The sequence below is a fragment of the Erinaceus europaeus genome, chromosome 9 (genome assembly GCF_950295315.1).
Source record: "Erinaceus europaeus chromosome 9, mEriEur2.1, whole genome shotgun sequence".
Lineage (NCBI taxonomy): Eukaryota > Metazoa > Chordata > Mammalia > Eulipotyphla > Erinaceidae > Erinaceus > Erinaceus europaeus.
The window spans coordinates 122,618,118-122,633,257 of record NC_080170.1 but is presented as its reverse complement, the minus strand read 5'-3'; the positions used below and the strand labels follow the sequence as shown (position 1 = coordinate 122,633,257).

At 52.8% G+C, this 15,140-nt stretch overlaps 1 protein-coding gene across 2 annotated transcripts in view; it reads right to left on the bottom strand.

Moving 5' to 3' along the window:
• Nucleotides 1-15,140, bottom strand: part of DOP1B (DOP1 leucine zipper like protein B) — a 75,776-nt gene that overhangs the window by 18,729 nt on the left and 41,907 nt on the right. For both annotated transcript variants that reach the window (XR_009551708.1, XM_060198677.1), the window contains exons 19-25: nt 13,978-14,169; nt 11,803-11,931; nt 10,476-10,610; nt 6,796-6,851; nt 4,839-4,943; nt 4,685-4,751; nt 236-380 (exon numbers count right to left, since the gene is read on the bottom strand). Coding sequence is in view for 1 of the 2 variants with exons in the window: in XM_060198677.1 (XP_060054660.1) it covers nt 236-380; nt 4,685-4,751; nt 4,839-4,943; nt 6,796-6,851; nt 10,476-10,610; nt 11,803-11,931; nt 13,978-14,169 (829 nt within the window). In the remaining variant the exon portion in view is untranslated. The remainder of the gene's footprint in view (nt 1-235; nt 381-4,684; nt 4,752-4,838; nt 4,944-6,795; nt 6,852-10,475; nt 10,611-11,802; nt 11,932-13,977; nt 14,170-15,140) is intronic.

The following is a 15,140-nucleotide window of genomic DNA, read 5'->3' as shown; positions in this document are numbered from 1 at the left end:
AGACCCCTGCTCAGCTCTGGCTGATGGTGGTGCTGGGGATTGAACCTGGGACCTTTGAGCTTCAGGCAGGAGAGTCTTTTGTAGAACCAGGATGCTGTCTCCTCAGCCCATAAAATAAGTAAGACTTTAAAATTAAAAGACGGGGGAGGAGGAGGAAAGGAAGCAGGAAGCAGGAAAGGAAGCAGGGACAAGCCAAGACCCACCGCTGGCGTTGGGCGTCCTGCTCTGCACCCACCGTGCAAGTCCTCCTCCGCGTCCGAGTCTTCCAGAGACACCTGGGGCTGGGCCTTGACCTCCAGGCTTCTGCTCAGCCAGCTGGTCTGCTCCAAGGACGAGCCTGCGATGTTGCCCACGGCTTCCAGGAGTTTCTGAGTGATGTCCTGGGGGGTGGGAGGTAGGGAGAGGCGAGGAAGGGGGCTGTGAAAAGACTCTGGTGGGTGAGCTTTGCCACCACGTCTTGAGGGGAGGAGTCCAGCTGCACCCCTGAGAGACGACAAAGAGCTTGAGAGATGCCATTTCCCCAAACACAGCAACAACACGACGCCATTTTATTTTCCAGAATTAGGGCTTTGTGTGTGTACTCTTTTTTTTAAATTTAATTTTTATATGTATTTATTTTCCCTTTTGTTGCCCTTGTTGTTTTTTATTGTTGTTGTAGTTATTTTTTAAATTTTTAATATATTTTTTAAAAATATTTATTTATTTATTTTCCCTTTTGTTGCTCTTGTTGATTTTTATGGTTGTTATAGTTGTTGTTATTGATGTCGTTGTTGTTGGATAGGACAGAGAGAAATGGAGAGAATAGGGGAAGACAGAAGGGGGAGAGAAAGACAGACACCTGCAGACTTGCTTCACCGCCTGTGAAGCGACTCCCCTGCAGGTGGGGAGCCGGGGGCTCAAACCGGGATCCTTACGCTGGTCCTTGCGCTTTGTGTCACCTGCACTTAACCTGCTCCACTACCTCCCGACTCCCTGTTGTTGTAGTTATTATGGTTGTTGTTATTGATGTTGTCACTGTTGGATAGGACAGAGAGAAATGGAGAGAGAAAGACAGACACCTGCAGACTTGCTTCACTGCCTGTGAAGCGACTCCCCTGCAGGTGGGGAGCCGGGGGCTCGAACCGGGATCCTTACACCAGTGCTTGCGCTTTCTGCCAGCTACACTTAACCTGCTGCGCTACTGTCCAATGCCCTGTGTGTGTGCTCTTTCACTGATCTGGGTAGATGTTTCCCCCCACTTAAACAGAGAAAGAAGACAGAGAGAGAGAGAGAGAGAGAGAGAGAGAGAGAGAGAGAGATGTGTGAGGGAGTTTTCCCAGTGCTGCAGTAGTCACGAGGTGTGAGGGTTGAGCATGTAGCAGCCGGAGGTCTCCTCTCTCCTGGCCTCCCAAATTGTCATTTTTTCCCCCTGCCTCTGGACCCTTGTTGGGGCTCTGTGCCATTCCACCATTCCTAGTAACTTTTTTCCCCTCCAGATAAGAGGGTGGGAGAGAGAGAGAGGGAGATAGAGAGACAGAAACAGGGAGGGAAAGAGATGCCACGGCACCCCTTCTTCATGTGCTCCCTTGTGGCAGCCAAGGGCTTGAACCTGGGCCCTAGGTCACAGTAAGGCATGCACTCTAGTGGGTGAGATATCGCCTGGCTAATATTCCATTGTAATTAAAAAATTAAAAAATAGGGAGTCGGGCGGTAGCACAGCGGGTTAAGCGCACGTGGCGCAAAGCGCAAGGACCGGCTTAAAGATCCGGATTTGAGGCCCCGGCTCCCGACCTGCAGGGGAGTCACTTCACAGGCAGTGAAGCAGGTCTGCAGGTGTCTGCCTTTCTCTCCCCCTCTCTGTCTTCCCCTCCTCTCTCCATTTCTCTCTGTCCTATCCAACAATGACGACATTAATAACAACAGCAGCAGCAACAACAACAAAAAGACAACAAGGGCTACAGAAGGAAAATAAATAAATGAAATAAAAATATTTAAGAAAGAAAAAATCAAAAAATATATTTATTGGATAGAGACAGCCAGAAGTCGAGAGGGAAGGGAGAGATAGAGAGGGAGAGAGGCAGAGAGACACCTGCAGCCCTGCTTCACCACTTGCAGAACTTTCCCCAAACCCAGGTCCTTGCTCACTGTAAAATGTCTGGTCAACCAGGTGTGCCACTGCCCGGCCCCTCAGTTTTTTGTTTTTTTTGGCCTCCAGGGTTATCACTGGGGCTTGGTGTCAGCACTACAAACCCACTGCTCCTGGAGGCCAATTTTCCCCCCTTTTCTTTCTACTTTGTCGGATAGGACAGGGAGAAATTGAGAGGGAAGGGGAGATATAGAAGGAGAGAGAAACAGACACTTGAAGTACTTGCTTCTTCAATCTAGAAGCTTCCCCCTGCAGGTGGGGAGGGGGCTTGAACTGGCGTCCTTGCACATGGTAATGTATGTGCTTAATCTGGTGCACCATTGCCTGAGCCCATTTTAATTATTTTTAAATGGTATTTAAAAAATACTTACTTTATTTATTACATATGAGAGCCTTTCACATAAGATAGGAGAGAGAGAGAGAGGTGCAGATGGAGAAGCCAGAGCAGCACTCTGCTCCATGCAGTGCTAGGGACTGAACCGGGAACCTCAGGCAGGCACATCTTGCATTCGACCAGCTGTGCTCTTTCCCCAGCTGCTGCATCCCAGTTTGGCTTCAGGACTTTGGCTCTGAACCGCCCGTGATGATCACAGTGGCTGCCAAGCAGGGGCCGCCCACCGTCCCTGTTCACACTGTTGGTAGCTGCTGACACACTCTTCGCCTTCTACTGCGGTGGCTGGATTTTATCTTCCTGAATGCCTGGCAGTCCCTGTGACTAGTGCTGACTTGACAGGGAGACGGGGACAGGGGGACCACTCGGTCGGAATGCCCAGGACCTCTGCATGAGGGAGGCCCAGGTACCACCTCTGGTTCAGAGGAGGGGGGGCTCGGTGGTGGCTCACCTGGTCGTGAGAGCACATGTTACAGTGTGCAAGGACCCAGGTTCAAGGCCCTCCTTCCCACCTGTGGGGAGGGGGGGAAGCGTCACGAGTGGTGAAGCAGGGTTGCAGGTGTCTCTCTGCCTCTCCCATAAATAAATAAATAAAATTTTTTAAGAGGAAGGGAGACACAATAGTAGAGGAAAGGGCCCCCACCCCGCACACAGGAAGATTTTATCTTGGGGCTAGGTGGTGGCGCACCTGGTCAAGTGCGCGTTATTACCGTGCATAATGACCCAGGTTCAAGCCCCCGGTCCCCACCTGCAGGGGGCAAAATTCACGGGTGGTGGAGGTCTGCACAGGTGTCTCTCTGTCTCCCTCTCTATCTTCCCCTCCCATCTCCTTTCTGGCTGTCTCTATCCAGTAATAAATGAAGGAAGGAAAGAAATTTAAAAAATTGTTTAAAAAAGAGATTTCGTTTTTCTAGTCATGTTGAGGAGTAGGCCCTGTGTTCACCATGAGCAGTGGGGGGCTCGCGGCTGCCAGGGAGGCCCCCACCCCCCTCATGAAACCTCTAAATATAGCTGTGGGACAGAGAAGGAGTACTGAGCTGAGAGAGTACTGTGCATCTTGCTGTTTACTGTTGTTGATCATAGCAGAGCTCTGGAAAGAACTCCAGAGACTCAGCGGAACACGATGCAGGCCTGAAAAAAGAAGTACCTGCCGTTTGCACCAAGGTGTGCTGCAGAGGGGTGAGTTGGAAGGGGAGAGGCAAGTGCTGGCTGGCTGGCTGCACCCGAGTGTAATGCAAGGACATAAACTGATGGCAGAAAGGACAAACTGAGCCACACCAGTGAGCGAGGTCCAGGAGGTGGGGAAGGCGCTGGACTGTCAAGTGTAAGCGTGGGGTCCCGAGTTTGATCCCTGGCATCACATGTGATGGAGTGCTGCTCTGCTTCCTCTTCCTCCCTCTCCCTCATTAATTTTTAGACAGACTTTTTTTTTCCCCCTAATGAAATCTCTGTTTTATTTATTTACAACATTCTTATGGGAGCTGGGCGGTGGTAGCGCAGTGGGGTAAACGCAGGTGGCGCGAAGCGCAAGAACTGGGTTCAAGTCCCCGGCTCCCCACCTGCAGGGGAGTCACTTCACAGGTGGTGAAGCAGGTCTGCAAGTGTCTGTCTTTCTCTCCTCATGAACCAGACATTATTCTGGTACATGTGCTGCCGGGGCTTGAACTCAGAACCTCGTGCTTGAGAATCCAATGCTTTATCCACTGCACCACCTCCTGGACCACGCCCTTGTTGTTTTTTATTGTTGTAGTTATTATTGTTGTTGTTGTTGTTGGATAGGACAGGGAGAAATGGAGAGAGGAGGGAAAGACAGAGAGGGGGAGAGAAAGACAGACACCTGCAGACCTGATTCACCGCCTGTGAAGCGACTCAGACTCCCCTGCAGGTGGGGAGTCGGGGGCTCGAACCGGGATCCTTAGTCGGTCTTTGTGCTTAGTGCCACCTGGGCTTAACCCGCTGCGCCACCGCCTGCCTCCCTATTAATACATCTTTAAAAAAAGGGAAAAGGAAGAAAGCGCCCCAGTGAGCAGTGCTCACAGAACTCAGGTTCCCTGTGGGAGTGGCGGAGGGGAAGGCTGAGGGGCGGGGGGGGGAGGGGGGTGTCTTCAGAACATAGGCCGGCACGAGGGAGAGAGGGAAGGGGGTGACAGATGGCAGCCGCCACTCACCTGCAGGTCTTTCTGGTCCCTTTTGCTTTCCAGGCTGGGTGTTCTGGTCACAAAGTCATTCAGCATGCTGTCGGGGACAACCAGCTTCAGACCAAGGCACGTGGCGGGATCGGTGGCGGCAAAGGGCAAGGCCCTGAGCGTGGGGATGGGTTACCTGAGCAGCAGGAAGGAGCCAGGGGGAGCCAGGTTCAGCTGCACGGACTCCCTGAGGACGCCCAGCAGGGCGGGGAAGCTCTCCTGCAGGGCCAGCGCTGGGAGCCTGTGAGAAGAACAAGACTGGGACTCGCAGGCTACCACCAACAGGTCAAAGCGGAGCGGGCTGGACACAGGGGGGACATTGGCACGGCTGCCCACCCTCTCTCTCTTAGGACTAGAGATCCACAGAACCACTCTGGCACGAGTGATGTCAGTGGTCAAACTCAGGACCCCCAGTGCTTTATCCACTACACCACCTACTGCACCACTGTTCTTCAGATTTTATCTCATGTATTTTGTTTTCTATTATTATTATTATTTTATTTTCTCTTTTGTTGCCCTTGTTTTTTTGTTGTTGTTGTAGTTATTGTTGTTGTTATCGATGTTGTCATTGTTAGATAGGACAGAGAGAAATGGAGAGAGGAGGGGAAGACAGAGAGGGGGAGAGAAAGACAGACACCTGCAGACCTGCTTCACTGCCTGTGAAGTGACTCCCCTGCAGGTGGGGGAGCTGGAGGCTCGAACCGGGATCCTTACTCTGGTCCATGCGCTTAACCTGCTGCGCTACTGCCCAGCTCCCGTACTTTTGAAAAAATGTCTTTATTTTATTTGACAGGACAGAGAGAAATTGGGAGGAGAGGGGGAGATAGAGAGGGAGAGAGTTAGAGAGGCAACTGCAGCCCTGCTTCACCACTTGTGAAGCTTCCCCCTGCAGGTGGGGACTGGAGGTTTGAACTGGGGTCTGTGTGCATGGTAATGTGTGCACTCTACCAGGCACATCATGGCCGGGCCCCTTACAGACATCATTTAATGAGATGAGGTACAGAAAGAGAGAGAGAGAGAGAAAGAGAGAGAGAGAGAGACCAGAGCCCTGCTCAGCTCTGGCTGATGGCAGTGCTGGGGATTGAACCTGGGACCTCAGAGCGCCAGGCATGAACCTCTTTTGTAGAACTATGATGCTGTCTCCCCAGCCTCCTCCTCCTCTTTTTTTTTTTTATTTTTTGCCTCCAGGGCTATTGCTGGGGTTCGGTGCCTGCACTTCAAATCCACTGCTCCTGGAGGCCATTTTTTCCCTTTTGTTATCATTGTTATTACTATTTGTTATTGTTACTGCTGTTATTGTTGGATAGGACAGAGAGAAATGGAGAGAGGAGGGGAAGACCGAGAGGGGGAGAGAAAGACAGACACCTGCAGACCTGCTTCACCTCTTGTGAAGCAAACACCCCCCCCCACAGGTGGGGAGCCGGGGGCTCGAACCGGGATCTTTACGCCCGTCCTTGCGCTTCGCACCACGTGCACTTAACCTGCTGCGCTTCCGCCCGGCCCCCTATTTTTTAAATTTAGTTTATATTTACCAGGGTTTGCTTATCTCTGGCTTATGGTGGCGCAGAAGGTTAAACCTACGGCTTCAGAGTAGCAGGTGGAAGCCCTTAACCTCACCAAAATACTGTCTCCACAGGGGTGAAGGCCCTGGACTGAGGGCCACACCCATAATTCAGGGCATGTGGGGGTGGAGAGGGTCACTGGGGCAAGTGGCATGGGTAGCAAGGACAGCATCCAAAATCCCCATCTCTCCCTTTCCCCAAAGAGGCCTTGAACCCTTTCATGTTTCCGTGTAGTTTGGGACCAGTTCCCAGGCCTGTGATTTATTTTGAAGCTCACCAGGCAACCTGTAAAGATTTGCGGACACAACAGCTTAACAAAACACAGCGTTGGAGCATCAAATGCCAAGCGAGGTCCCTGGAGGAAGAAAGAGGGTCTCTCCCAGGAGCATTCTTGCAGCGTGGGGAGAGGCCGAGGCAGCTGTAAGGCCTTTTCCAAACCCAGCCTCTCTGGGCTCCGAGACCCCTGCTCAGAGTTCTTGCTCATGAGGCCTGCATGGAATCTCGATCAAGGCTTCCAGAAGAGCCCGTTACCTTTGAATGTAAGCGCAGCAGAACTGTAACACGGGGACATCCAGCGGGGCTGACTTCTGAAAGTTTAAAGGAAGTGCGGTTAGCATTCTCACCTCCAAACAAGCAAAGGAGCTTCAGCAGAACCTTTCACACCTAACAGAGGGGGCCTGTGAAGTTTCAGATCACTGCCCCATCGCTTCACAGGCGGTGAAGCAGGTCTGCAGGTGTCTGTCTTTCTCTCCTCCTCTCTGTCTTCTCCTCCTCTCTCCATTTCTCTCTGTCCTATCTAACAATGACATCAATAACAACAATAACAACTACAATGACAATAAAAAAACATGGGCAAAAAAAAAAGGGAAAATAAATACATAAATGATACAAAAAGAAAAAAAGAAAGAAGAAAAAATAATACAGAATCAAATAAACTTAAAAAAAAAAGAAAGAAAGAAAGAAAGAAAGAAAGAAAGAAAGAAACTGGTTTTCCAAACCCACGTGAAGGTGTCTTCTCTGCTTGTCAGCTGCTATCTCTAGGCATTTTTGCAGCTGAATTCACGAACTAGACTGGCCACAGAGTGGAAAGCGTGTTACCTGGACAGCTCCAGTCAGCCTGGCCAGACGAGGCCTGGGCTTTGGGAGTGACAGTTGTCTGTGGAAATCAAGCAGCCCGGGGAGGAAAGACGGCTGCCTGCTGCCTGCTGTCTGCGAGAGGAGCCGCCTAGCCCCCCACCCCCTCGGCTTCCATAGCTGCAAAGCCACGGCCCTTGCTCTCTCTCAGGGCCAGTGACCTTCGTGAGAGTGAGAGGCAGCCGGAAGACCCAGCTTGTGGGCTGAAAGTGAACTTCCTCTTGTCTGTTCCCTGCCAGGCTCATAAGCTGCTGGCCTCAGTGTTTGCTTTCGGGAGGGCTTATCTTCCTTCCCTGGTTAGTAACCGGCTGACTGTCTGGAACCTTCCACCACAGAGGCAAACACCAGGATTGTGGGCCAAAGGCAGAGTAAGGACCCGCGCAAGGATCCCGGTTCCAGCCCCTGGCTCTCCACCTATAGGGGGAGTCACTTCACGGGAGGTGAAGCAGGTCTGCAGGCGTCTGTCTTTCTCTCCCCCGCTCTGTCTTCCCCTCCTCTCTCTATTTCTCTCTGTCCTATCCAACAACAACAACAATAGCGGCAACAATGGAAAAAATGGCCTCCAGGAGCAGTGGATTTGTAGTGCAGGCACTGAGCCCCAGGGGTAACCCTGGAGAGAAAAAGGAAAAAAAAAAAAAAGGAAATCCATTCACCATATCTGTGCTCAGCTTGCTCTGCAACTTCCAGAGTGCCACCGTGTGTTGGGAACCAGTAATGGAGGGATGCCAGAAACCACTATGTAATGAGAATAGCTTTCAGCACGTCCTGGCCCTGAAGTGGACACTCCAGCCTGGCTCTGCTGTTGGTGGGGAAGACAGGCCTGAGGCAAAGCTTCCCACAGACAACAGTCTGCCGTAAGCGCGGGTGATAACCACGTTGTGCTAAGCCAAGGGTTGCCAGGGCTAAGGTGGCCCTGGACAGGGAACTGTCACATGACGTCTGCACAGTCAGGTCCTGACAGGTACATAGCACAAGGCCCATGAGAAGAGCCTACAAAATGCTGGGGGGGGGAGTTATGTAGAGAGGTTCTTTGTTTTCTCTTTCTTTTATTTGACAGGACAGAGAGAAATAGAGAGGAGAGGAGGGGAGAGACAGAGACACCTGCAGACATGCTCTTGAAGCTTCCCCCCCTTTAGGTGGGGGACAGGGGCTCAAACCTGGGTCCTTGCGCAGGGTGATATATGCACTTAACTGGGTGTGCCACTGCCCGGCCCCTAGAGAAATTGTTTTCATTTTTTAAAAATTATCTTTAAAAAATTATCTTTATTGGATATATCTTTATTGGATAATAAAGAATTATTTTTATTGGGTATCTTTATTTTAAATTATCTTCATTGGATTGAGACAGCCAAATCAAGAGAGAAGGGGATGATAGAGGAGAAGAAGAAAGAGAGAGAGAGAGAGAGAGAGAGAGAGAGAGAGACACTTGAAGCACTGCTTCACTGCTCACAAAGCTTTCCCCTGTGGGTGGGGACCGGGGACTTGAACCTGAGTCCTTGTGCACAGTGATATGTGTCCTTTACCTGGTGTACCACCACCCGGCCCCTAGAGGAATTGTTCATTCTTAGCAGACATGCTTCAGGCAGGATTTTGCTTTGTCTGATGTGACTGTAGGAACCAATCCAGGGAGCGGAGACTCTGGTTCGGGGCTGCCCTTCAGGATTTCTACCTTTGGGGAACTCTCCTGCCCCTCTGCACACTCAGCTGTTCATGACATGATGTGTGTGAGTCTTTTGTTTTTTTTTTCCCTCCAGGATTATTGCTGGGGCTCAGTGCCTGCACCATGAATCCACTGCTCCTGGAGGCTATTTTTTTAAAAAATATTTATTAATTCCCTTTTGTTGCCCTTGTTTTATCGTTGTAGTTATTATTGTTGTTATTGATGTCGTCGTTGTTGGATGGACAGAGAGAAATGGAGAGAGGAGGGGAAGACAGAGGGGGGAGAGAAAGACAGACACCTGCAGACCTGCTTCACCACCTGTGAAGTGACTCCCCTGCAGGTGGGGAGCCGGAGGCTCAAACCGGGATCCTTATGCTGGTCCTTGCGCTTGGTGCCATGTGCGCTTAACCTGCTGTGCTACCGCCAGGCTCCCTGTGTGTGAGTCTTTTCTCTCACTCCAGGCTGATGTGGGTTCAGGAATCATGGGAACCGTGTAGAGAATTCCATCCTACCATGCATATGGCTGTGGGCTTGAACCCCTAGACTACCTGGGTACATCACAGCTAGCAGGCTCTCTCCCTTCTTCCTTCTTTCTCTCTTAATTTGACATCTTCCCTCAGTCTCTCTATATATCCAAAATCAGATAGTAATGATAAAAGAAGTGGGTGCAGGTGGTGGTGCGCCTGGTTGAGCCCACATGTTACAGTACACAAAGACCTGGGTTCAAGCCCCCAGTTTTCACCTGTGGGGGGGGGGGAGAAGCTTCACGAGTGGCGAAACAGGGCTGCAGGTGTCCCTCTGTCTCTCTCCCTCTCTAGCTCCCCCTTCCTCTCAATTTATGGCTCTCTCTATCCAATAAATAAGTAAAGATAAAAAAATATTTTTAATAACAACAAAAGAAGTTGGGGGGACAGTGCCAGAACAGAGGAGCTGAGCTGCCAGACCTCGGGGAGCACGCCCCCAGGGCCTCGTCTCACCGTGGGGAGCAGCAGGTGCTCTGAGAGGGGAGAGAGAGAGAGAGAGATACCTGCAGCCCTGTTTTACTGCTTGTGAAGCGTCCCCCCTGTAGGTGGGGACCAGGGGCTTGAACCCAGATCCTTGCTCATAGTAATGTGTGAGCTTAATCACGTGCAGGTGGTGCCGACTCCCGTCCCCCCCGCGTCTCCCCTCCCCGGTGTTCCTTCTGGGGGGGGGCTTTCCGGCCCTGCTCTCCCACTCCCACTCCTGCTCTGACCAGTCGCAGACCATCCTGCCGTGACGGCCACGGCTTGTAGCGTGACTGAGCCGGACCCGGGGTCCCCACTAGTGGTCTCCCGGAAGCCCAGTGGGAACATCTTTCTCCTACAGCCAGTGTCTTGGCTCCCCTGGCCTTGGCTTCCCGTACCCCTACACCCCTGTGCCTCTACGGGGTCCTGACCTCGTTCCGGTGGATCTGCGGGGGCCGCTTCACCACCTCCCTCACCAGGTGCAGCAGGGCGTCTGTCTGCAGTGTGCTGAGGGCACATGCCAGGTCCACCAGGGTCAGCTGGCATGCGCTGGGCGCAGGCACGATCTGTGGAGGTGGGGTGGGGGGTGATGGCAGCATCTGGGTCAGTGGCAGAGCCCCAGGTCCAGCACCCATTGGCCAGAGCCCAGGGAGCACTGGCATTTCTCTCTCTCTCTCTCTCATTAAAAATAAAAAATAGGGGGAGTCGGGAGGTAGCACAGTGGGTTAAGCGCAGGTGGCATGAAGCACAAGGACCAAAGTAAGGATTCTGGTTCGAGCTCCCGGCTCCCTACCTGCAGGGGAGTCGCTTCACAGGCAGTGAAGCAGGTCTGCAGGTGTCTGTCTTTCTCTCCTCCTCTCTGTCTTTCCCTCCTCTCTCCATTTCTCTCTGTCCTATCCAACAGCGACGACATCAATAATAATAACTACTACAACAATAAAAAACAAGGACAACAAAAGAGAAAATAAATACTAAAAAAAAGAAAAAAAATAGGGCTGGGGTAGATAGCAAAGAGACTGATATCTGAGGCTCCAAAGTCCCAGGTTCAATCCCATGCACCACCATAAACCAGAGCTGATCAGTGCTCTGGTAACAAAAATAAAATAATAATAATAATAATAAATTGGGGGCTGGTTGGTGGTGCACCTGGTTGAGCACACATTCCCATGTACCACAAGCCGGGTTCAAGCCCCAGCACCCCACCTGAAAAAGGGGGAAGCTTCCTGAGTGGTGAAGCAGGGCTGCGGGTGCCTTTCCGTCTCTCTCCCTCTCTAGCTCCTCCTCCCCTCTCAATTTCTCTCTGTCTTATCAAATGAAATGGAAAGGAAAAGAAAAGAAAAAAAGGGGGGAAAAATGGCTGCCAGGAGTGGTAGATTTGCTGTGCAGGCACTGAGCCCCAGCAAAGTGGTTCTGCAAAGAGACTCTGGTGCCTGAGCCTCTGAGGTCCCAGGTTCAAACCTCAGCACCACCATCAGCCGAAGCAAGAAGAAAGAAAAGAGGAAAAAAGACAACACAGACATGATAAAGATGAATAAGAACAGAGAAGTCTGGGCGGAGGCCAGCAGCAGAGCAGCGGACCCCCCCCCCCACCTGGGCCAGCCACGCTTGGCTCCCTCCTCTCCCTCACGCTCTCAGGAATAATCCTTCAATCGTTAACAACAGCAGTGACTGTACATTCATTCCGGAGGTGGGGCTCCCAGTAGGAGGGGCCCAGCTCCCCCCTTGGCCCCTCCTGGTCCCAGCCTGCCTGGCCCTCACCTGAGTCCGGCTGCGGCCTCGGGACTTCTCCCTCTTCTTGCTCCACACGGTGGCCACAGCGGCCAGGAACTGCACCCCCAGCGGGCCCGTCAGGGGGTTCAGGAAGTCCAGGATCTTTTGCCTCAGGATCTAGAAAATGGAGGAGAGGGGGAGTGAGAGTGTGTGTGGGGGGGGAACGGCTGGGGTGTCTGGTGCAGGGTGGCAGAACAGGGACTGAGAGGCAGGGGGTCTGGGGGACTGAAGGGCTGGAGGGTTGGGAGGCTGGGGCTAGGGGTGGGAAGCTGGGGAATTGAGAGGCAGGGAGGCTAGAGGCCAGGAGGCTCAGGGCTCAGGCAGGGCAGAGGTGGGCTCCCGGGGCAGGGACCACTCGCCCAGGGCCCTGTGGCAGGCGGCCAGGCCTGTGGTCTGAGCCCGGCTCAGCGTCTGTGGGAGCCCCTAGAGGCCCTGAGGCCCCAGCTGACACAGAGCCCCGTGCATAGGTCTCCTGGGCCGAGACAACGGAGACCAAAGCAGGGATGGGTGACAGGGGCCACTGCTGGCTGTGCGCGCCAGGTTTGCCACACTCAGACCAGACGCCCCAGTGCCCCCCACCCTCCCGAGCATGTCTGCTGTCCTAGCAGAGCAGACACCGCCACCGAGCAGGGAGAGGGAGGGATGGGTGTTGGCATCACCTCTGCCCTGTGGGGATGTGTCTGTGGGGTTGGGGGCAGCGGGGGCGGCAGACTGCCAACCACACACAAAGCCCTTCTCCCCACAAGCAGGGCACCTCTTTACAATAAGCACCCGGAGGGAGTCGGGCGGTAGCACAGCGGGTTAAGCGCACGTGGCACAAAGTGCAAGGGCCAGTGTAAGGATCCTGGTTCGAGCCCCCGGCTCCCCACCTGCAGGGGAGTCGCTTCACAGGCGGTGAAGCAGGTCTGCAGGTGTCTGTCTTCCTCTCCCCCTCTCTGTCTTCTCCTCCTCTCCCCATTTCTCTCTGTCCTATCCAACAACAAAATAAATAAAAATAAAAATAAATAAAATATATTTAAAAAAAAATAAGCACCTGGAGACTTCTCCTCCCTACTGGGGCCTCACAGAGTCCACTCCCTCTGACCATCGAGGCGTGAAACTCCTTTGTGTTCTGATCTGGGCTGAGGAACCCAGATCCCGGAAGTAGGGGCCCCTCTGTGGGAGCACCCACCTCCCAACACACACACACAGACACAGACACACACACACAGACACACACACACAGACACACACACACAGACACAGACACACACACACAGACACACACACAGACACACACACACACAGACACACACACACAGACACAGACACACACACAGACACACACACAGACACACACACACAGACACACACACACAGACACAGACACACACACAGACACACACACAGACACACACACAGACACAGACACACAGACACACACACAGACACACACACAGACACAGACACACACACAGACACAGACACACACACACAGACACACACACACAGACACACACAGACACAGACACACACACAGACACAGACACACAGACACAGATACACACACACAGACACACAGACACAGACACACACAGACACACAGACACAGACACACAGACACAGACACACACACAGACACAGACACACAGACACACACAGACACACAGACACAGACACACACACAGACACAGACACACAGACACACACAGACACACACAGACACACACACACACTCAGACACAGACACACACACACAGACACACACAGACACACAGACACAAACACACAGACAGACACACAGACACAGACACACACACAGACACACACACACAGGCACACACACAGACACACACAGAGACACACACACACAGACACAGACACACAGACACAGACACACAGACACACAGACACAGACACACACACACACAGACACACACAGACACACAGACACAGACACACAGACAGACACACAGACAGACACACAGACACAGACACACACACAGACACACACACACAGACAGACACACAGGCACACACACAGACACACACACACAGACACAGACACACAGACACAGACACACACACAGACACACAGACACAGACACACAGACACACACACAGACACAGACACACACACACACACAGACACACACACAGACACACACAGACACTCACACACACCTTGGTGGTCTTGAAGTAGACAGAGGAGGAGGACCCCCTGGTGGCACCCAGGAGATCTGCGGGCCTCCTCTGAGCCTCCTCTCTCCTGAGAACGTCCCAGAGCAGAGCCATGGTGTTGAGGATCCTTGGGAGCTCCTCTAGAACGGCGTTCCTGGCGTTCCTCAGATGGGCCTGGTCGCTGGCGGAGGCGCTCTGAGGGTGACAAGGGTGTGGGGCTGCAGGAGTGTGAAGGGTGGTCCCGCCACCCTGGTTCTGCGGGGCAAAGCCTGCCCGCTGGTGGACTGTAAGGCCAGGGCTCTTTCAGAGAGGGCCACCCCCCTTGCCCTGGACGCCCTGCCACCAACAGCAGGGGCTGTGCTCTGGCCTGGGAGCCCCGTTGGTGGAGAGCCCTCAGGGGCTGGCTTCATGTCCACCCTGCGCTGAGAGGGCTCGCCCAGGGGAGCACACACGTGGCCGTGAGCAAGAGGCTGGGTTTGAGCCCCCTGCCCCTCGTAGGAGGGCTGTTCGGGGCACTGGAGGAGGCCCCAGGGGTGGTGGTTAGTGGTGCCTTGATGCCTCTCTACCTCTCTGTCTCTAGCTGAGACTGAAAAGGAAAAGGAAGAAAGGAAAAAGTCTGTCTGCCAGGAACAGTGGAATCTTGCTGGTGTGAGGCAGTAAAAACATGACATGAAGGGGGTCGGGCGGTGGCGCAGCGGGTTAAGCGCATGTGGCGCAAAGCGCAGGGACCGGCAAAAGGATCCCGGTTCGAGCCCCCGGCTCCCCACCTGCAGGGGAGTCACTTCACGGGCGGTGAAGCAGGTCTGCAGGTGTCTGTCTTTCTCTCCCCCTCTCTGTCTTCCCCTCCTCTCTCCATTTCTCTCTGTCCTATCCAACAACAAAGCAACGTCAACAATGGCAATAATAATAACCGCAACGAGGCTGCAACAACTAGGGCAACAAAAAAAAGGGGGGGAAAAACATGACATGAATATATTGGGTGTTTAGAAAAGTCGTGTGTCTTTCTTTTTTTCTTTGAACCTGTAACTTTTTTTTTTTTTTAGAAATATTTTATTTAATGAGAGAGAGAGAGAGATACAGGGAGAAAGTCACAATAGAGAGAGACCAGAGCCCTGCTCAGCTCGGGCTGATAGTGATGCTGGGGACTGAAGCTGGGACCTCAGAGT